Source organism: Ctenopharyngodon idella, chromosome 12, assembly GCF_019924925.1.
Source record: "Ctenopharyngodon idella isolate HZGC_01 chromosome 12, HZGC01, whole genome shotgun sequence".
In the NCBI taxonomy this organism is placed as follows: domain Eukaryota; kingdom Metazoa; phylum Chordata; class Actinopteri; order Cypriniformes; family Xenocyprididae; genus Ctenopharyngodon; species Ctenopharyngodon idella.
The window spans coordinates 8,585,031-8,609,563 of NC_067231.1; the positions used below are offsets into that span (position 1 = coordinate 8,585,031).

The 24,533-nt window shown below is 37.3% G+C and overlaps 1 protein-coding gene across 3 annotated transcripts in view; it reads left to right on the plus strand.

Moving 5' to 3' along the window:
* The first annotated feature begins 9,277 nt into the window (after positions 1–9,277).
* The window catches only part of grid1b (glutamate receptor, ionotropic, delta 1b), a 451,695-nt gene continuing 436,439 nt past the window's right edge, over positions 9,278–24,533 (plus strand). For 2 of the 3 annotated variants that reach the window (XM_051913592.1, XM_051913593.1), the window contains exons 1-2: positions 9,279–12,782; positions 16,365–16,520. In XM_051913592.1, the coding sequence (XP_051769552.1) occupies positions 12,704–12,782; positions 16,365–16,520 (235 nt within the window). In that variant the 5' untranslated portion in view covers positions 9,279–12,703. Of the gene's footprint in view, positions 12,783–16,364; positions 16,521–24,533 lie in introns of all 3 variants that reach the window. The other variant, XM_051913594.1, reaches the window with a different exon arrangement.

Here is a 24,533-nt window from a genome sequence, read left to right on the forward strand (position 1 = left end):
TGCATCACATCCACTCCATCTTCATGCAAAGCACAGTTTATATTAATGGTTACTGACTGTTAAAACAACAGGTCATGGGATAGTCCTGTTAACAGATAAACAAATGCATGGACGATGATTTAACCATTTCATATTGTGTTTGGTGTCTATCTGTTTCCTATGATGCCCTTAATAATTTGAAAGAGGTTTGGTAAAGAAATAATGCATGGGTAACATGTTAAAGACACTGTTTTAACACTGTACTTTATGCTATGCAAATGAGTTCCACACTAGGGTGAGCAACACCGGGGTTGCTTCAGATAACAGTGGCCAATCACACTCCAGGATCGGCAAGGCGCCACATTTCAATCTCCTCTTCATTAGAAAGGGATAAATATGTCCCCCGGGTAGACACACCCTTGTTCTGCGTTTCCAGCTCGACGGGGAAGGAGACATTAACAGACACCCCACGTCCTGAGTTTCTGACCTGACGAGGAAAGAGACTACAAGACGGTTAAGGTGAAGCTTTCGCGAGCAAAACCTTTTACATTGCTTTCAGCTGCACTCTAGCTGCAAAAAGGGCCCCAGCTTTGAGGGACTTCATCTGACCCTCACGGCTCCTACAGCAGCGCAGCCCAGTCCGTAAAGGACCTCTGCATTGGCAGACATTGCCTGTACCACACGGCTCCTCAGCGACGCAGCCAGCCTGCAAAGGAACCTGTGAAGATTCATCTGACCCAGCTGCCCAGTCCATCCTAAAGGACCCTCTTGGCGCAACCGAAGTTCAGCATCCTCCAGCCCAGGGTGGCACGACTACTGGATCGCAACTCCGCGCCCTCCCACTGCACGCAGCCTGCATCATCAGTGGAAGATGTCTCTGCTACCGGATTGATCACCCGACTGTGTGGAACGTAAATATAAACTTACCAAACCTCTTTCTAGAGACCTTGGCATTAGTTTATACATGCAGCATATGTTTTTCTAACCTGTTTAGATAACAGTTACTTGAGGTCAGCTTGTTACAAATAATAGGGATATTATTTGTTGAATGATAAATAAGCAATTATTTATCACCATTTTACCAGAGCCATTAGGTGGCTTCCATAAGAAGCATTCCCATACAGTTCTCTTCCATTCTACTTTCAGTTCAACAGCATTGCATTTATCCATTCTGTGTTCACTTCATTTATTTGTTTCTTTGATTTAATTCAGTATTCTCCTTTGATCATTATTTTACTATCTTTTAGAAGTGCATATTCATTATTTCATTATTAATCGTTGTGGTATTTACTCTTGCATGTCTATTGTTAATAAATTTCATTGATTTTTATTATAACTGTGTCTTCCTTGTGTTGATGATCAAAAACTCTACTAGTTGACCAGACTCTCACAAATCCTTCTGATAAATCAGTTGACCAACTCCCTCCAGTTTATATTAATTCTGAATTATTGAACAGCTCTTTTGGAGTGTTCTTAAATTGTTAAGATAGTATTCTTAACTGGTGCCCCGTATTACAAAAGGGGGGAGGGGTCATCTGATACACTCATAACCACACCTTAAAGTGGCACGTGATCAAAAATCACTACACTTATGATATAAAACAAAGTCCTAGCTTTCAAATTGTGTAATTTTTTAAAGAAATTCGAACAATAAAAACCGTTTTGTGGCTCTTTAATGTGTCGTGACTGATTGCTGTAGTACCTCAGCTCAAGCGACTTGTGAACCGATCATCTCTTCCTTCTAGTTAATTTGTAGCATCAAATAAACATGAATGAACATGAGAAGGAATGTTGTTTCAAACGTGGAAAGACGTCAGTACATACCAAGTTCAAGTCCACTGAGGTTAATCTTCTAAGTCCTGACTGCTTTGTCGGACAAAATGGTGGATTCGGCGTTATGATTGGTTAGATCGCTTGTCAATCAAACTCCCGGCGAAGGGTCAATTGGATTGAGTTAAGGAGCCTGCATCATCTAGAGTTTTATGAAAGAACTTTGTATTCATTTTTGGGTGAACAATCCCTTTACAATCATAGGTTTATGTTTTATTTTAATTTTAAGCCATAAACTTTATTAAAGGATTAGTTCACTTCTTGATAATTTACTCACCCCCATGTCATCTATAATGATTATGTCTTTCTTTCTTCAGTCGAAAAGAAATTAAGGATTTTGAGGAAAACATTTCAGGATTCTTCTCCATATAGTGGACTTCAGTGGGGTTCACCGGGTGGATGGTCCAAATTGTAGTTTAAATGCAGCTTCAAAGGGCTCTACACGATCCCAGACGAGGAATAAGGGTCTTGTCTAGTGAAACGATCGTCATTTTCTAAAAAAAATAAAATATTATATACTTTTTAGCCACAAATGCTCATCTTGCACTGCCCTGCACTGTGCCACGCATTACGTTGAAAGGTCACACGTGACGCAGGCGGAAGTACCACGGTAGGGCGAAAAACTTTTTCCTCCAACCTCAAAATCCTCCGATATTGTTGTTTTACCTTTTTTTTGTAAAAGGCATTTGGCTTAATCTTTGCACGTTTGCTTTGCAGACACTGGTTGGTACTTCTGCCTACATCACGCATGGCCTTTGTAATGTGATTACGTCATGTGTGCGGATTGCAGAGCTAGTGCAAGATGAGCATTTGTGGTTAAAAAGTATATCTTTTTTTTTTTTTTAAATGACCAATCATTTCACTAGATAAGACACTTATTCCTTGTCTCGGATCGCATAGAGAGTTTTGAAGCTGCATTGAAACTGCAATTTGGACCTTCAACCCGGTGAACCCCACTGAAGTCCACTATATGGAGAAAAATCCTGGAATGTTTTCCTCCAAAACCTTAATTTATTTTCGACTGAAGAAAGAAAGACATGAACATCTTAGATGACATGCGGGTGAATAAATTATCAGGACATTTTAATTCAGAAGTGAACTAATCCTTTAATTATGTTAAAGAATTTAGTGATTTTATGAATTTTAGAATTCCATTTTTACTTGCGTAAATGAATACTGAATGTAAAAATCACAGTCGGCTAATGTAGGCGTATCTATTATTTGCCCAGAGGGAACTGACACTGTGTAATAAATCTAAAGTCTTTTCTTTTGTTATTCTCTTTTTGCTTCACTAACAGGATCTCTTATAAGCCCCGAACATGTACTGAGTAATAGACCCATCCACTCCTACTCTTCTTCAAAGCACCAAACAAATTTGCAAGTTCTCTCTTGCAGTTAAAGCACACTGATATGCCACAGCTATTTTAGAGTCATTTCGGAGCTCATTTAATATTCTTCCCTGCGTTCCCGCCCAGCGAAACTTGGCAGGAGCGTCTTTGGATGATCGAACAACCACATTGCATAAAGCTTAATTTAATTAAGGTGTTGAGGAGATGAAAAAGGGACTTTGATTATGTGTGTGTATGTTTGTCTATGTCTGTGTGTGTGTGAGAGAGAGAGAGAGAGAGAGAAGAGAGAGAGAGAGAGAGAGAGAGAGAGTGTATGTCAAGGTAAAAAACACTGCAGCACAGTGAATCACAAGCTGCAGAAAATAGACTGTACTACACTAAAACTACATAGTATTTTGTTGCATCATTTATAAGGGTCTGACAAGCCGTATGATTAGTAAAGCAGTCTGAAAAAGGACAAGCAAAACTGTTAAGAAGCTTTTAGTGTGCTAGAGCGTAAGAAGCCAAGGACTACAGGCAGTGTCCACTATAAATGTATTAATATATTAATGGTGATTTTTAAAGTTATTAATCATGTTACATCAGAGATTGTGTCGGGTATATTTTTCAGTGTAACATCTTAAAGTGTTTTCGTGTTCAAGGCCAATATCTTCTCCTATGCTCTTTCTTTCTTCACGTTATCATTCTAGGTTGCTGTACTTAGAGTATCTTAGAATACAGCTGTTTTGGTATAACAGATGTTTTACTTTCGAGGGTTTTTTTTTTTTTTTTGTACTGTTATTCTCAAAGATGTTGCTTATCTGTGAAACATTAATGTGTTTTCTCTGAACACAATGTTTAATATTTAAATTAGCATAAACTACAAAGATTATTATTTATTATTATTATTATTATTATTATTATTATTATTATTATATTTTGGAGTGAAATATGACCCTGACATTTTCTTGTATTATTAATGTCTAAATGTGACATTACTGAACAATAACATCTAACCTGATATATCATTTTGTTTCCTTTCATAAAGCTGAATAACAATATCCCAGTATGACAAAAGTAGAAACTGGCTCTGCAGCCAGTAATCTAATTGGGAAGCACATGTTCATATTGCCTGCCACCATCGCATCTTTGTCATTTCATTTTGCCACCAGATATTAACTGATGGATGTTTTGTAGAGTGTCTCTAATAGCAGCATCTTCTCACCTCCCCTCTAAAATGTTTGGTGTTAGAGTGGCAGATTGTGATACTACTGCTATCTTGCCTATTATAAAAATGATGTGAATTTATTACCATAGTATGTTTGATTGCCTTTTACAGAAGAGTACAAACTTGTTAGAATCAGTGAAATTTTCGTATGATGTAGTTTAAATGTTCGGTAACACTTTAGTATGGGGAACACATATTCACTATTAATTACGACTTTTCCCTCAATAAATTTCTAATTTACTGCTTATTAAAGGGTTAGTTCACCCAAAAATGAAATTTCTGTCATTAAGTACTCACCCTCATGTCGTTCCAGACCCATAAGACACATATTAAGATATTTTTGATGAAATCTGAGGGTATGTGATCCACACAGCAATGTCATTGCATCTTTTGACATTTAGAAAAGTAGTTAAAAACATGGTAAAAAATAGTCAACGTGACTACAGTGATTCAACCTTAATGTTATGAAGCAATGAGAATACTTTTTGTGTGCAAAAACAAAACAAAAATAATGACAGGCTTCCTTGTTTATGTCCGAATGCTGGTGTTGTGCCGAAAATTGATTGTCTGCTGAAAACTGATTGCCGTCCGCAGGAGCACACGTAGCATGTTAAAGCTGTATCGCCCAGTTTCTACACGTCTACGGCTGCTTTTATCAGGATCAAATGGACATAACCTGCAAATGAAGAGTTTGGTTCCAAAACGCGATAAACGCCATTTTCAAAAACATTTAGTTTCCACCAAAATCAGTATTGTATCTGGTCGGTATTGAAAAGTCATTTATCCGTCGTGTTATTCTGTCATGTTTTCTCCCTTTCTTTCCAAAACGCAACAAACGCCAGTCTCCTTTCTCTGCAGAATGCGATATATCCGCTCAACCAATCACAGCGCACCATTCCATGCACTGTAAACAGTAATGGCGGCGCCCTGAATACACCCGGCATCCTAGTTTTCCAGAAAAATGAATAATTTTGATGGCATTGAACCTGTGGTGGTTTCTGCAGTGGGGAAGAAACGCAAGTCATTGAAATGTAATCATTTACGTGAGGAGATTAAGAAGATGAGGCACTCGAGTCGGGAGGAGGAAAAATGACGGCTGTTGCTTGTTCCACGACAGCATCAAACTTCTGTCACGGTCCCCAAAACTGAAACATGGACAGTTTTTAAAAGCCGTTTTTAATACCAATGTACTCTGTAAATGTGTTTATTTTAACCGTGCGGTGGCGCCAGATACTTTTTAATCGGTAATGACAAACGTAGACATAATTCATTTATAACATTAACAAGATGACTCGTTGAATTCATTTTGGGAGCGACGGCTTAATGTATTTTTAGTCAAATGCCTGTATATAAGATTAGTATTGGCAAAGTTCAGAGGCTGTCATATATGTGAATCAACTTACTTTGTTGTGTATTTTCAATATGAAAAATAACTTTTATATTGATGGATTAAATGGATTTTGAAAAAAAAAAAAAAAACGTGTCATGGATTTATTGCATTTTGGGAAAAAAATAATCTGTTTTTATAATAAACCTTTTAAAATCAAAATGTAGATTTGAATTTTTAATGTTTTTATAACCTACAGATGCTATGTGAAAGTTTGAAACATATATAATAAGGCATTCATATGTGCTTAATAAGTACTAATAAACAGCCAATATCCTTGTAATATGCAAGCTAATAAGCTACCAGTTAAAAGCCCCTAAAATAAAGTGTTACCAATGTTTCTATTTCCATTTTGCTTCATCTGTATCTCTGTAAAAACATTTCTGTACATTTATGCTTTTTAAAATGTCTTTGATTTTAGTTTCCTATTTATATGCCACTGCACAGTCCTGCCTTCGATATACATGACAATACAGTACCTGTATCATGTATCCAGACTCAAGCCAGTTTTGTGACATTCATATAAGCCAACGTTTCCCTCGGAGCGGACATTTAAACAATACTCACTACCACATGTATGCTCACTGAGGCATGCTAAATACTCATTGTTGATTGGCAGCCATTCATATAATCTTTTAAACTGAACAGAATCATTCATGGGAGCCCAACATGCCATGCAATGTCTCCATCGGTTTGGTTCAAATGACAATGTAATTGTGCATTCATCACTCACCAGTGCCAGGAACTGTCACCCAGCATCACAGACAGGGTTTGGGGCTTTGTGGCTGCTGTGCTGATATTCCATGACAATGTGTGAGCAAGCTGTAATTTGTTTGGTCCAGATATGAAGCCACAACACCCTCGATGCCTGTTTAATTTAACACTTCAGTGGTGTTCATGGTTGGAACAGTATCTCAGTTCACTTTAAAAATGCATAGACAAGAATTCTTAAGGAAGAAGGCTCATTCAATTAGTTTTAAAAGCAAAGTTAATTGGAAAACTATTTATTTCTGACACTGTGGATTCTAAAGCTTTGTTTCAGTTATATGCAAGAAAAAAATATTTTTTATTATTTCTTTTAAAATGTTTGAAGATTTATTACATATTCTGTTTTTTGAAGTAAAGAATGGGTGGGAGAAAGATTAGAAAGATCTCAGACAATCAAAGCAAAGAATCTTTAATATTAGTGTGCAGAAGGTTTATTTAGATCATGTGCACATGAATTTACACAAATCATTCTTCGACTGGCATTTGCATTAGCTTTTTCACTGCTATTAGTTGCACTCGTATATTCAGTTAGAGAACTCTATAACAGGCTTTCTTGCCCCATATACTTAGACATTAATCACAATAATGCCACAGGTTACATGCGCTGCCAACAACAGCATTCACATTCACACACACATTTATAGTAAAAAAAAAATAATAATAATTATAATAATGATAATAATAATAATTAAAAAAAATACGGCAGCTGTGGTTGCCAGAAATTTACCATAAAAAATACGGTAGCGACGTTTTAGGTTTTAATAAAATTTAAATTTACAGTAAAATACCTTATTTCATTAACTGATATAGGGTAAGTGTACCCTTTAAGCCCACTTTCAACTCTGAAGTCAAATTTAAAAAAAGTGAAAATCATATTTTATGCTGGTCATTATTTTAACAAATCCAGTGATTTGTTACTTAACTGACATTTTTTATTGCATACCAATCACATTTGTCAATGTTGAGTTAGCCCCACTCATGTGCATGCTGTCTAAGGATACCTCATACAAAGACACCCAAAAACTTTGGTCTTTCGGTACCCTTCAGAAATCAATACATTTCTGCAATTTTCAGCCATTTCTTTGGAAAGTACACTGATATTACTGTATATCAAATAAGAGATAAATGATATTGTTTTTCATCTATGAACAAATAGTATTTTATCATTTTTCTTTGAATGGAAAGATGAGTTTTATTAGCTTGCGCACAAAGCTAATATCAAGGTCAAACCATTAGCCTTACTGAAAGATGGACTGCCAAAGAATTAAGCATGTGAACTACAAACAATGAATGATTTGTCATTCATTTTACACTAATTTACAAATAAATACATCTTAAATTGTTTTGTAGAACAGATTATGTTCATGAATTAATTTTTTTTAAGATGGGTTTAAATGGTACAGCGCCACAAAATGCATGCAAACTATAGCCAACACAAGCTAAACTTGAAGGAAAAAATCTTAACATTTCTCAATGTGGGCACAATGAAAATTACTATGATGCTTAGTCCACATTATATTTGAGCTCCATGCATGTCTTTGTAAACATATCTTACATTTTTAAAGGAAAACATTGGCTTTTTTCACCATTACTCACTGTGGAACCATTTAAGCCCACCTTATGCGTTTCAATGAGAAATCCTTCTAATTACAAACTTTGATCAATTTTCTGAGTGAAAGTGTTTAATGATAACATTTCTTTGTGTACTTTTACCTAACTAACCTTTTACCTTAACTTACCTTACTTACAACTTTAATTTACAACTATATTTAGATAGGCCTACAAATTACACACATTAATTCAATTGAGATGGAGCCCAATTGAGATAGAGCCCAAGTTCCTTATGTATAACCAGTCATAACTCGGGAGCCAAGCTGAGTTAAGGCTCCATACTCCTGACGTAGGGGGCCCACTAGGAGACCCCCGTAAGCCCAGAGTATGGAGCCCCATCTTGACATGACTCCGGAGATACACCCGATCAAACTTACAACTTGACTCCATCTACAACTCCAGAGTCAAGCCGACTTAAGGCTCCAGACCACCGGCTTGGACCCCCAGCCAGTAACACCTACCCATCCCAGGGCTCTAATCAAACATTAGTAAAAGGAATTTTTTGAATACTTCCCTCTCACAAATTTTACTTTTTTAAAATCAATATATTTTTATACTTTGTGAATCAATCATGATGTGGGCTTATTTGGAACACATGCAGGCTTAAATGGTGCCAAAGTACCAATTAAGCCCATGTCAGACTTCTAACATTATTCATAAAATATCTTAAATTTATATTCTAAAATGTGCATCAACTAATTAATACATTTTCAAATGAGAGATAAATCTTTTTAACAAATTATTTTTCTTACAAACCATGTCAATATCCATAAAAAACACCTAAATTTAGATTTTAGTGGGCTTAATAGGTTCACTTTCCCTAATGTTAATTTACCAATCTATTGAAGAATATGTTTTGTACCTTTATAATACACTCACAACCACCAAACATAGTGGTGATGAGAGTCACATGATGAATCAAAGTTCATCACAACCTTTCCACCAGCTGAGAAGGTTAATACTAATATATAGAAGGTGCACACAGTGTCATTCACACAAACACTAAACACCATCATGGTAACACACATGACATTTAAAAAATGCAAATAACATTAATTTAACAACATTAGATGTAACATAAAACCCTAATGCAGTGGTTCCCAAACCTGTCCCGGAGGACCCCCAGCCCTGCACATTTTGCATGTCTCCCAATTTCTGACACACCCATTTCAGGTTTTGCAGTCTTTACTAATGAGCACATAAGTTGAATCAGGTGTGATAGATGAGGGAGACATACAAAATGTGCAGGGCTGGGGGTCCTCCAGGACAGGTTTGGGAACCACTGCCTTAATGTACACGGCTCATTAGAAAGAAAAAAAAAACAAAAACAAACAAACAAAAAAACCTAAGAAAAACTTAGAAGAAACATAGTTATTTCAACAAAAGGGGCTTTCGCACCTGAGGAACCTTTTCATACTTCCTAGAACTATTGGCTGAAGTACCCGGATTTTGCTGTGTTCGCACCGCAGGAACTAGGAACAATTTTAGTTCTAGGAACTCCTTTTGGGGGAACTAATGATGCATTTCAACCGCAGGAACTTTACCCAGGAACTAGGAACTTTGGGGTGGTACTCAGTGTGTTTCTACCACAGGAACCAGGGTCTAAATGAAGTTCTGGGTAAAAACAATTCCCCCTCTAAAAGTACCTGCTCGCTAGGTAGTACTTTTTCAAAGTTCTGGAACTTTCGGGGGTTTGACTTGCACGCTGAACATGCTGATTGGTTGAGTTTACGTGGCATTTTGATTGGTTGACTCCACGCAGCATTTTATTTCAACCATCGTTTTTTTGAAGTATGTTGCAGTAAGAGTTGTTTGCTATTCGAATCAACAATGGAGTTTAAAAAATACGACCGATGGACTGACAATGAGGTTCAGGCTTTATTAAGCTTATATGCAGAGGACGAAATCCAGTGGGAACTAGAAAGTCGCGCGCATGCAACCAGGAACATGGCCCGGGGGAGAAATTAGTTGTCAGGAAACTATCCGAGTGGCTAGATCCTATAACTGAGTTCTTAGAACTATTTGGTGCGAAAGCCCCTAAAAATACATCAAATGTAAAGTGTCACGCAAGGAATTCTGGGAATGTCAATTTACTTTTTTTATTTTATACAATGACTTGTTCTTTTTCACTTCCAAAAAACTGTAAATTTAATGGTATTTTACTGTAAAATGACATTAAATGTATGGTTAGATCTAATACAGTTATTCACCGTATATAGTAGGCTATGGAAACTGTTAACCAATTAACAGTTTTTCACTGTATCATTTTTACAGTCTTTTACTGTTAAAATCACAATCATTTTTTACAGTGCACAAACTCACACTGATTTGATAGGTAGATATACAGACAGACAGACAGACAGACAGATAGATAGATAGATAGATAACATAACTTGCTGAACTGCAATTTCATATATCTGATCTGCTAAGCATTCAGCAACACGATGGATAGAATAGTTTGGTGCGATCAACATACCTGCCATCAGAAACACAACAGTCCTACAAAAAAAGAGTATGTTTTTTTACAACAAGAATCAAGGCAACATAAAATTGAAATCACATAGGCCTATTTCATTTAAATGCTTCCAGACCAAAATAATTGAAAGAATAATTAGATTTGGAAAAAAAAAAAAGCTTTATGTATAATTGAAACACTGCTCGATGCAGATATGAACATGAAAGGGAGAGTGTCCACGGCTTAGAGCTTGATAATTGATCCATTGTAATTCTGCTCGTGACCGACAGAGCTTACGGGAGCTGTCCACCGGTGTGTGGTGCTGAAAGACATCACATATACTTAACCAAACAATTAAAGGACATTTCTGTTCTCATATTCAACCGCAAGAAATATCCTTTAATTGTAAGAGTAAGAATATAATGTTTCGTCTCTGCTGATGAAGTCTTCAGTGATGTGGATGAATAAAGTGAGTCCAGAGCTTCTCATCATCTGTTTCTCTGAAGTTCATTTTCTTCAATTCACTTTCCGCTCTCCACAAATCTTCCTCCCATTCTTTTACACTACTTAAAGTCCATTTTAAAAAGCTATATTGAAGCCTCAAATTAAAGTTTAAAGAAAAAGAGAAAAAATACATATATGAAATCAATGCATTCTGTTAAAATACTGCACATACCGTCTTACACTATAAAAAGTGAAGAACTATTATGCTATATTTACCTTAAGAAGCTATTTCTACCTGATCTCGTAAAAATCACTTTCGGTTACCTAATACAATGCAATTAAATATTGGTTTGGCTCGAACAAAATCAGTTACTTTATCTTACAACCTGACAAACCTTTATATACAGTGATACATTTAAATTGCAGCATATGTATTGCAAGAAATACACAGAAAAATGCTATATCATGAAAATGGCAGTATGTCGTACACGAGTCCACAGTTCCAGTCTTCATCGGTAAGATCGTCTCCGGAACACGTCCTCACAATAACTGAACACCGTGTCTGAATGAAACCATGTTCACAGGGAGAAATGCGCCTTATGTGGAGAATTTCCACGGACTTTCCGCTCCGTCTCGCGCCGCGGGAAGGTCGATTCCTCTTCGTGACATTGCACAGCGACTATCTGTACTTCATCATCCAGTAATAAAAGCGTGAATGAATCGAAAGCACGCTTTAACACTCAAAAGAAAGTTATCGTTTCCTTCTTTGCGAGACGAATCACTGAGAGACCATCTCCACATTCATTTCTCCCATATAGAAATCTCTGTGAATATACTACCGCGTCGTCATTGACAGCTACATGTATGTTTACTAACTGTAATTCATCGACCAGTAAAATCATCGATCAAAACAGAGAATGAATCAACAGCACACTTAAACACTCAAAAGAAAGTTACCGCTTCGTTCGATGACTCTGTGAACCGCCGGCTTTCCACATTTCTCTCCCCACGTTCGCTTTTCCCATGTTTTCACGGGTGGAAATCTATGTAAACGCGTTCTTGCAGAGGGGTCTCGTTCCTAAAAGTTGAACTGTTTTAACTCGAAAACGCTACGGTTATTTGCGAAAGGTGGCGAGACGCGATGCAACAATGTCAATATGATGCATTGTTACAGAGATAAACAATTAAATGAAACTACACAGACGGAACGCAAAAACGGTAACGTCCTCTTAAGGCAGCTGCATGTATGTTTAGCGTTGTCTTCTCCGGCTTCGCGCCGAATTCCATCTCTTCGCGCGCGCGCTCGCTCGCTCTCTGGAACGAGCGAACAAGCTAGCGAGCGCGCGCGCGCGGGGGTGTCCCTCCTCCGCAGTTTGGAGTTTGTGATGTGTCTCAGACTCCGCGAGCGCCGCGCGAGAGCGAGACCTGCGGAGAGAACGCGCCGGATCCTGAAGCGACCGTTACCCTCCAACAGGCGACCTGTCTTTCTCCTTCCTGATTCCCCCGTATTCCCTCACAGTGTTTCTCACATTTTAGCGCTTTCCTTCAGCGCCGCCACACTTTTTGGTTAATCACAGGTGTATTTGTGATCCTTTGACGTACTTTTCTCATTCATTGGGAATTAACTGACATCTGAGGATCGTGTGGATGCGCGGCTTTGGAGAGAAGCGGAGATGGAATTGCTGATAATATGCCTTTCTTTTGGGATATTGCAATGCAGTTCGGTGGGAGCCGACTCCATCATTCACATCGGTAAGGAGTGAGCTGTTCAAAGCCTTTATTTGTTGCAAATGATAATGAATGCGCCATCCAGATTGAGGACTCTGAGGGAAGTGATGTTGTAAGGGTCGATGTGAAATATCAATTGTAAATAAGCATTGAAAATGTGCCCTGCTAATCGGGCTGAATATCAATTGAGCAGACCACTTGTGATCATAACGTCTCTCTTGTTCAGATTGGCGATAGTTCCAATGCACGAACAAGACTAATCTTATTTCAATCTTAGCAGCTTGCTCACGAGGAAGGCATAATTGTGTAAATCGCAAATTTCAGGTAAGTTGGAAAAACAGGAGGCGTCTGTCATAAGGCAAAGTAAGCCAATGTGTGGGGGTTGCTCTCCCCCTCCCATCTATAAGATTGAACTTTGTATGGAACGTGAGGGAAATCTTAATAAAGGATGCTGAAGTAAATAAATGACAAAAGGACAAATGCTTATTCTCAGCTATCCCAGGCCGTAAATGTCATCTTAACCAATCCCCTTTGCGTGCGCTGGACACCCTGTGCATTCTGATTGTCTCACCAAACGTGAAGAAAGAAAGATTTTGGCTCTCCAACAGCAGCAGAGAGGAGGAAGAGGGGGCTGGTGGGGAGGGCGGCTGTGGTTCTATTCAGTTGTCATAAGAAACTCAAATCCAAACCCTTGAATCTCTTACACGCATATCGTACATTGACAAAATCAGCCATTCACTCATTTAGGAGGGGATTTATTAGAATCTGTTGTCCAGATAGTGAAATTAAGCCACCATATTAGTCGTTGAAGATTCTGCAGTAGTTTTATCATTAAACTGAAGCAGAAAACCCAAACCCTTCAACAAAACTACTTCTTATTAAAGAAAAAGCTTTTATATCAACCAAAAATAATTGTGTTGGGTGGCCAAAACTGACTTTAGCTTTAACAGATCTGAATGAGTGATGCTGGCTTGTCTTATGTGTTAGGTACTTTTCTGCCCATTTTGTTGACCAAGACCTTGGGGATTTTCAAAAAGAAGAAGTTGTTTTAAACATGCACTGGCATTGGAATTCACACTTTGAAATGATGTATACTGAATGTTTTTGCAGTGTGAAATGATATTTCTTTATGTACAAAGAAATAATTCTATCTACAGCTTGTTCTCAGATACTTCAGTTTAACTACCAGTTGCATGTGTCTAGGTCAAAAAATCCACCTCCATCACCACCTTTAAAGACAAGGTCTTCCAATATTTTTATCCAGCTCTTACCTTTAAGTGCAGGACAGGCTGTATCCGTGGCTGTGTAATAGTCAGGACTCAAAGGTGCACAACACAGGTGAAATAACAAATTCCAGCCTCTCCAGTGCCCAATACTTCCACTTTGTCACATCCGCTCATGTTATCATCCTGAACAAATTCGGCTTCGAAGGGCAAAAGAAAAATAGGGCCGTCCATTGAATGAAGAGGGTGACATGAAGTGATTTTCAGGGTGGTGTGGTGATTTACAGAGGCAATGGCCATCCAAAACTGGTAATTGGAAGGCTAGTACAGGCAGGGTGGATCAGGGCTGCTCTCACTGGCAACTGGAATGAACAGATGCGACACCCCTATTTCTGCTAAATAAGATGAACACTGCAGTGATACATCAACCAAATTCTACCTGTCTACCTGCCCATCCTATTGGGCTCCTCTAACACAGGTAGAGAAGATGGCCACACATAAATGAGGCCTCGCAATCTCTCAAAACAGCATTTCCAGATATCATGCTTAAATGTAAATTTATTAAGCCACCATAATATGAATTAATCTACATGCAACATGTTGCACAACTTTATTGTAAGTTGCTTTGATAAGCACACGCTTGGCATGTAAATGCAGGGCTCAACTATAAGGATTTTTGGTCCCGCTTTATATTAGGTGTCTTTAACTACTACCGCATATACAATAACAATTAATTGTTTGGTACTTATTGTGTTCCTTTTCTGATATTGAGCTGGGATACGGGTAAGGTTTGGTGATGTGGTTAGGTTTAAGGGTGTTTTAAGGGGTAGGGGTAGATGTAGTCTCACGTAGCCAGACCTTCAGACTGACAGCAGAAGGTCTGGACTCTATCGCAGCTTTCATTGGCTAAGGACCGGCTAAGAGGACATCTGATTGACATGTAAAGCAACCGATCATAGTTAACTTTGTTCCGCATCATGTTTAGGGGTGTGAAAATGTAAAGTTGACATCCCTACGATAACAGACCGGCATGCATCTAAATAAATTATTAATTCAAGAATGTTCTGCAAGTTTACTGCAAGAATTGTGCCGCAAACTTCACATATGAGGGGCTTTGGCGTCAAGACGGCTTTGTTTCCACACAGACCGCTTATTTTCTGTAGAGTTAAACCATTCAGATAATGACTTTGTGATACTTTGTGTGCTTTATGCATTAGACGTTCAGCCAACGATCCATGTCAACGTTCCGTACCCTAAGACTAGGGTAGATCTAATTACAGAAATTAATAACAGATGTAACTATATGCAGGTATTTTTGTTTAAATATAAGTACAATGTAAAAACATGTATGTACACTAAGTTCATTGCATCAAATAATAAATTTATATGTTAGTACATAGTTAAAGACACTTAATATATAGTCCAAATTACTTTTTTCCTTTTTTTTTTTCTGAAGCTTTATGAAACTTTTGTTTCGAATCAGTGGTTTGGAGCGCAAAAGTCACATGATTTCAGTAAACGAGGCTTTGTTACGTGATAAGTGTTTCGAAATTTCAATGGCTCACCACTGGGGCGCGTGACTTTGGCAGTTTGATACACACTCCGAACCACTGATTCGAAACAAAAGATTCGTAAAGCTTCAAAGCTTCATGAAGCAGTGTTTTGAAATCTCCCATCACTAGATATTGTTGAATAAAGTCGTTATTTTGTTTTTTTGGTGCACAAAAAGTATTCTCGTCGTTTTATAACATTAAGGTTGAACCACTGTAGTCACATGAACTGTTTTAAATATGTCTTTAGTAGCTTTCTGGACATTGTTAATTATCTTGCTGGCAATGCAGGCCTCACTGAGCCATCGGATTTTATGAAATCTTTTATGATCTTAATTTGTGTTCCAAAGATGAACAAAGGTGGAATCAAACAAATGCAACTTCTTGACACTTCTGTTATTTTTGTTAATCATTAATCTAAAGTAAAGGCTTGCTCATTACTCATTATTTTGTTAAATAAAACGTTCTGAGTAAAATACCTTTTTTTCTTATTTATATTTAATAAAACAATCACCAGACCTTTTTTAGCCCTGAGCTCTCTGTAGGAAGGGTACCTATAACTCAACTGGTAGAGCATAGCGCTAGAAATGTCAAGGTCATGTGCTCGATCCCAGAGAACACACACACTGATAAAACAAATAAGTGCCTTGAATGCACTTTAAGTGGCTTTGGATAAAAGCATCTGCCAAATGGATAAATGTTTGTAAAATAATAGACCTGTGAGCAAGATGAGCTGAGCAAGTGAGTTGCCCTCTGTATGCAAATTAGCAATTTGCTACAGTTTCTTTGTACACTCCACTAAGACCCAGATAACTATCTGCACATGCCCGCAGGTGCCATTTTTGAGGAGAACGCAGCACGGGATGATGAGGTGTTTCAGTTGGCGATCTCTGACCTCAGCCTCAACGATGACATTTTGCAGAGCGAGAAAATCACCCACTCCATAAAATATATTGAACCCAACAACCCCTTTCAGGCAGTCCAGGAAGGTGAGTGAATCATCGTGTTCTGTCTCTTGACTCTCGAACTGCATCATCCCCTGACGTCTGAGTGTACATGCTAAAAAATTTACATGGAAGTTGTTGTCTGGCGGTTTGAATAACTTTCCAACAAGGCGAAATGACATACGTCGCCAGGATTTCTGTTTTTGTTCAGAGCATGCTTACGGCAACCAAAGATGTCTTGAAAATGTACATGTATTTGTTTAATGCCAGCATGAAAGGTGACATTAGGTTTCAAAGACTTCCACCTGAAGCTTCCCCGCAGTCTAATGTCTTCTGTGAAAGAAGAGCTAGGTGGAGGTATTGAGTCAAGCTGGACTCAATAACAATTTTCCACATAATTGCAGTTGAGGATGAGTGCTCTGAAGCCTGAGCTTTCCAAAGGATCATTTTGAAAAGCGAGGAGAAAGAGAATGTCTTCTTCTGAATGGGCTAATGGCAGTTAATGATGCTGGGATTGAAGACAAATATGATGGTGATGATGATGGCAATGATTATTTCCGTTAGAAAATATCCTCCATCACAATATTCTGTGTTGGCTTTTGAGAATATGTCACTGGGATCAATCTAAGTGAGCTATTGACAATTTGCTGAGGTTTTATTTGTCATTCTTCTTGCTCTGCTATTACTGGGACCTTTATCAACTAGTCTCCAATCACAGAGTACTCACTGTTTTGTCAGTCTGCATGCAGTTTTCCACAGTTCTTTGCTTTCAGTGTAATAGGTGTCTTTCAGGTTGGTTTGTTGAGGTGTTTTATTTCCCACATGTCACCATGTCAACCTGAGGAATAACAGTAGCATACTTGGAAAACATCCTTATTTCTGACAATGCCATGTGACCTCACATATGGCACAGGGGAGATTAACTCTTTTTAATATAGCTTGTGTTAACAGCTAGAATGAAACTGTCTCAGTGTATGCTGATTTGTTTCACACACCAGGGATAAACTTTCATCTTTCATAGTGTCTCACTGGCAGAATGTTTGGAATGATTGTCGTTTGTTTGTTGATGTTCAGGGAAATATATATATATATATATATATAATTTTTTTTTTTTTTTTTTTTTTTTACCACTCAAGATTCCTAGTGCCTCTAATGTGCCACATTATTTGCTACTGGACCTCTGTTTTGGTGATTATCTGCCATCGTCCAGTTATGTTTGATCTTCTGCATGAATGTGTTGTCATGGTGGTGTGGTTGAAATGCAGGGCAGTGTGCAAGTACCTAAGCGCAGTGATGCTGTGCTCTCTTGACTGAATGCCCTGTTGATTTTGGCTCCGTGAACAGATTCCAGACTATTCAAGTCAGCCAGTGGAGTTCTTTTTAGTGGTCACAGTCACCATCTCAAAATCGTAACAGTAGCCCACATTGTGTGCTAGGTTGTGCCGGAGGAAAGCATCAGGGCTCACTTTATTAAGCAGCAGAGGGACTTTGTGTGTGTGTGTGCATATATATATATATATATATATATACATATGCAGTATGTCATACACTGCATTTATACTGACTTAATTGAAGAAAAAAAAATGTTTTGAGTTTGAGGAAAATCGCCATTGAAAATATGTATGGGCTATATCAAGTCAAGATAGTGCTTTTTACAATGCAGATTGTGTCAAAGCAGCTTTACAGTGATAACTGGTATAATTTTGGCTGCACAGCAGCTCTTAAAGAAAAGCTTGAGTAAATTCAGAATTGATTCATTCCATTGTACGGATCCATAGTTATTAATTTAGTTAATTTTCTATATCAGCACTGGAGTAAACAGTGATGTCATCATCCAGCTCAGTTCAGTTCGCATACAATGGTGTCGATGCAGGTAGATCAAAACATTGTTGAATATCAAATGTCAAGTGTCCCCAACTAAGCAAGCCAAAGGCGACGGCGGCAAGGAACCCAAACTCCAACAGGTGACATCAGGTGGCAAACAGGTGTTAAAATGGAGAAAAAAACCTTGGAAGAAACCAGGCTGAATGTGAATGTGAATTTGGTGGAAAGTGAGCTTTAATGTTAAGAATGTAATTACACAATGCAAAAATTGCAAAAATATACTTAGCCTAATTTTTTTATGTATTAGAAATACACAACCATTCAAAAGTTTGTGATCAGTAACATTTTTTTCAGAGAAATTAAAATACTTTTAAGGTCAATTCACACCACACAGACACCGCCAACAAACAAGTTGGTTGGTGGATTTAGAATTCAATGAGAAAAAAGTGTCATGTTTACACTGCCCCATCAAACACCAACAAACGAGTCACAGAGAGTCAAGTCTGACTGGGAAAAAATAAGATCCACAGCTACATACATTTAACCATGTTAACAATATTTTCAGGCAAGTTTATATAGTATCATATATATTTTCATTGTATTAAAGTATTGGAGGCAAAACATAAAAATACTAACCTGAAATCTGAAGCGCTGTAGCCACTAGACATCGATCTGATTGCAACCCCTTGCGTTGCGGTTGGTATACACCTTTTTTTAAACTTTTTTTAGTGCAACACTTTTTTTATTGATGCGACCCATAGGCCTATAAAACCATGAGTAGCTAAACACAGCATGGATTGCACTATGGACTATTTAAATTGAGCATTGTAACGTTTATATATTTTTGACTGTATTTTGTTTTTTATAATGAACAAGCTGCAATGTCACGTTTGCAGTGCTTTGTTGTGTGCGTGAGGCGCAGGCGCGATCAAACAGCAGTCTTTGCAAGGGACTTCATCATCATGGCAATGGTTCGTGGCCAGGTCAGATTATGTCAGAGTTTGTTGGAAAATCATACCACACTGCTCAGACATTCCACGACCCAGCAAAAGCTGATTAAACGTTCAGTCGGGTGAAAACAAACCAGAGTCCCTTCAAGACAAGTCATTTTACTCTGCGGCCATCTTTGAAACGCCTCTCAGACATGCAAGTGCAGCTCCTATCTCTTTGAATGGGGAAACATCAAATTCTCCAAAGCTGTTTGCCAAGCTTTAGATTAAATTTCATATTTGAAATCACCAATGAAATCTGACAACAGCTGTCTCATAAATTTTGTTTCTAAACACTCGAATCATGACAAAAAAATTATATTTTTCAGGATGGATCAAGCTAATGGATCAAAATAATGGCTCTTATTTAGAAGGCGGGACTTATTCTGCAGTATTGCGTGTTGCACTTTCTCCCATTCAAAACAATATAAGTGACACGTCTTGTCCTATTCTGTAGTCTTTGAACAAACTCCGTCCAATGGCAACAGATGCCGACAGGGGTATCGCACTGATCCAACAAACTCCAATAGACGTGTTTGTTGGCGTTTGTCTGTGTAGTGTGAACTTGCCTTTATTCAGCAAGGACACATTATATTGATCAAAAATGTCAGTAAAGAAATGTATAATGCTAAAAAATAATTCAAATAAAAATGTTCTTTTGAACTTTGTTCATCAAAATAAAAAACAAACAAAAAATCTGAAAAAAGCAGCATAGTTTCCATAAATATATTAAGCAGCAAAACTGTTTTCAACATTGATCATATTAGATGTAGCACTAAATCAGCATATTAGAATGATTTCTGAAGGATCATGTGACACTGAAAACTAGGGTAATGGCTGCTGAAAATTCAAAATAAAAATAAAATTACATTTGAAATACATTAAAAAAGAAAGACAGCTTTAAATTGTAATACCTTTTCACAATATTACTGTTTTACTGCATTTTTGTTCTAAAAACTGAGCATAAGAAGTTCTTTCAAAAACATGAAATAATCTTAGAGACCCCAAACTTTTAGGGTATAATCTGACCCTGAGATTCACTTTACCAGTGCAACTTGAGGAAGTAACATAACTGAATTTTCACTGCTTACCTTTTGTGTCCATTACAGAGTAATGTAATGTAGTCCAACGTGATCTCATGAGAAAACGTGTGTATTTTTACGTAAATTGTGGTTCTACCACACGTACATTTACTTACGTACAACATTGACGTATTTATAGCACTAAAACGTAAAAATACTTACGTATTAACAGCAAAAAAAAAACGTAAATCATGTAACGTAAAGTGTGAATGTATATGAATTCCCATGTTAAAATCGTGGCTTTAATGATTTAACGATGTTTTTAGTCGAATTTATTAAAAGCAGTTTACTCATCTACTTAATATGAAATAACATTTCTGTTCATGGCTTGTGCTGCTCGTTTCGGAGGATTACATAATGTTAAACAAGACTACAATTTGAAACCTTATGAATAAAATTTCTGTAATTCTTTAACCATTTTGTAATATTTAGTTTGTTTGCTGTGAGACACAGAAGGCGTTTTCTCCTATGCAGCGACTGACAATACAACCATAAGATACACCAAAGCACAACATAAATTCACAAATCACATCCATTTTATTTGTTCGCTGTACTCCAAATCTTTAGAATCCATATGTTTGTAAGGAACAGATCCAAATTCAGCCCTTTATCCATCGATCTTCATCTTCATTCTCAGCAACAGCGCCCGTCACAGTCAAAGCTCACACTCGTTATGATTCAAATTTGAAAGTAGCGCCACCCTCGAGAAGCGTTACGACATGGTTTACGGCACTGATATCAAACGCTCATTGGTTCTCCCCTGCTTCGTCACAGATTGCGACATGCCGTTTTTCAGTGGATTGACATTTGAAATGAGTGCGCGCCTTCACGGAGAGAAGCCGGATTTATCATATTTTCATGGATTAATAAGTTAAATTCTGCTCTGTACCCTATAAAAAAACTATTACCGCCAGAGAGGACTGTGACGGGAACTCATCATCATTTGAACTACTTTTGGTACCACTTTTGACATTTTTGCAAAAAATAAATTATTGTGATTACGCTTGTCTGTCTGTCATTCTTTTATTTATAACAGTAGGTAGTTTAAAGAAATGGTTATGGGTAGGTTTAGGGGTAGGTGTAGGATTAGTGGCTCAAAATATCGTTTTAATGTTATATTTTTACTAAAATTGTCATTTTCCTACACATTTCTGTTCTTTATGTTTTATTCTTTTAACATTCTGTATAAAATGGGTAGGTTTAAGTTCGGGATGGGGTTTAGGGATCTTACATTTATCTATAAAACGATAAAATGGAAATTATACATATATCTTTATGACATGAAAGATTTGTAAATATATATACTTACGTTTTTACAGTGAAAAAACGTAAGTATTTTTTTCGTTTTAGTGCCATAATTACGTCAATATTGTACATTTTAGCACCTTTCTAAATGTGCAAAAATGTACGTTTTGTGTCTTTGAAAGTTACGTATTAATACCTACGTATTAACAATGAGACCAGGCTGTGTAGTCAAACAGCCTATTAAGGAATCATCTGCTGGCATGACTAGGAGCTTAGCTTCAGTAATATAGGAGATTCCTGTGAATTGTTCATTAAATCATAGCCTATTGCCTGAAGTTGATCTTAGAATAATACTTTACCCCCTTTGAATTTTTATAATTGACAAATGCGTTACTTTATTGCTGTATCCTCAGGCTCACCTCTTATACTAAGTACAAAACCTACTACAGAAACAAATGGAGAAGGTGTAATGAAACTCACCAGATGAATCCCACAAGGTATTTCATGTCTTAGATGTCAATAAAGATTTGGAGCTTTACCTAAACTGCCTGCTCTCACAAAGGAGTGTGGAATATCCAAAACCTCTCCAAACTCCATAAATGCAGCAGAAGCTTTTATTCATTGCAGCATAGCTGATGTTTTCATAGTCTTTCTTTCTTTGTTAGTTCACCATTTAATTTGGTTAGTTTGGCACATTTCAAATGCTTTATTATTGGAAAAGCAATATGCAATAGCAATGTTATGATGATCAAGTACTTCACAAACTGCATTTAAAAACAGTTGTGACTTTCCTAAGTGCTTAATGCCATTCTTTCACACAGTTTGATTATTTACTGCAGTAACAAACGCCTTCCAAAACCAATTTAACTTCTGAAAATTAGTCCACATACTGTGTACAGAACCGAACTGAACAACTAATTGTTTAAGACAAATAATAGCACATTATCTCTTTTCACCTGGTCCAGTGAAAGTCATATTTAAAAAGGTATGTGTCTTGCTTCATTCACAAATTTTAAGGTAGGTGTAGCATTTTTCTTCCTACCAGCCCTGGGATCTCAGGAAAACCCTTAACACACACACATACACACACACACACACACACACACAAAATAGCCATCATCAAACAGCTCAAACCATTGGCAACCATGTTTCTTTGAAACTGTGAGTTCAAACTGTTGCTATGGTTTTTTGAGGGAATCACTCCCACATTTAAATGCAGTTGCCACTCACAAAACTGTGCACTGTGTGTGCCATAGGATTATTTGAGGGCTAGTTCATTGCTTCTCAACAAGCTTGGGCTTTGCTGTCTACTTATTGTACAAATTCACTGGATGGTTGTTATTTCAGGACTGAGGAGCCCCTTAAATTCCTGCTAACTAGCACAAATACAACAAACTCTTCTGACTACTGAAGACAAAAAGGGTTATATAGTTTCTTTATATACGAATAAAACACCTTTGTATAAGAATTACCCTTTAAAATAAAACTTTTCACAATAATATTTAGCAATTAAAGGTGCCATATGTAAAATTTGGGAGGATCTATTGACAGAAATGCAATATAATATACATAACTATGTTTCGAGTGGTGTATAAAGACCTTACATAATGAATTGTTATGTTTTTATTACCTTAGAATGAGTCATTTCTGTCTACATACACCGCGGGTCTGCTTACATTTTAAGTCGCCATTATGCGCCGGCATGTTTCTACAGCAGCCCTAAACAGACAAACACTCTACAGAGCATGTTTCGTCACTATGTTGTGCTTCTAAATCGTTCATGTTTTAGAGGCAGCTTGCATCGTCCAACGCGACAGGTCAAATCCCCAACAGCAAACGAATTCCTGTTATTTCTGACGCAGTCCATGCTCTTTGCAGCAGTCACTACAAGCTGTTGTGACGCGGTGCGTCACGTCCGGCATAGACACGGTGTTGCGCCACGCCACCTGCATCCAGTGTAGACATTATATTACTGATTATAATAAATGGGCTCTATTGTCACGTTACTCACGTCCTGTGTAGACACAGTAGCATGCTAATCACACCAAATATACTTTAAAACAAACAATAGAGAAACTTAGACAAATGTTTCAAGTGCTGAAAAAGCCAACCTAACATATAAATACAGCTCATAAATGTTTAAGCACAGACTCGCCTCAGAAAAACAACTGCAGCTCTGTATTTGGCCGAAATGCTCCGTTCGACTTTTCTGAGACCCTCTACTCTTCCCTGCGGATGGCCTCTGACCTACTTTCTGTACGATCTGAATTTCTGTGCTTTGAATTTACAATATTGAATTTGATGTCCTGAATTTCTTCTTCATCTTGAAAACTTGAAGCTGTATTTTTAAAAACTGGATATTTGCAGTCTAAAATTTCAGAATGAAAAATCTGCTGTTTGAAAATACGTCTATAAAATTCTGCCATGAAAACATTTCAGTTGTGTTCAATTTCAAATGTTTAATATTCAAGTTTTAAAAAATCAAATTCAGAACTATGTAAAATGCCATATAATATTCAATTTTATTAAATTAAACTTGTCTATAATTCAAATTTACACAATTCAAATTCAAATAGTATTGTCATAATCCTAGCTCCATAGTAGTAGTAGTAGTAGTAGTAGTCGTCATCTTTATTAGAAACAGAGACTGCTCTTTGTCAGAAGTAAGAAGAAACCTCATTGCTTTTCTGGCTACTCTCTGCTGTCTCAGACGACATCTTTGTCTTGTGTCAGCCAGACGGCCACCGTAGCTTCTCCGAAAGGGAGGGGTGAGCGCTGTTGTTAGCAGTTTGCAACCTCACCGCTAGATGCTGCTAAAATTTACACATTGCACCTTTAAGCAGAGAACAGATTTTAATCAAACGTAATAAGACACATAATAATAACACATTAATAATACATTTACTAAAGTTTTATGT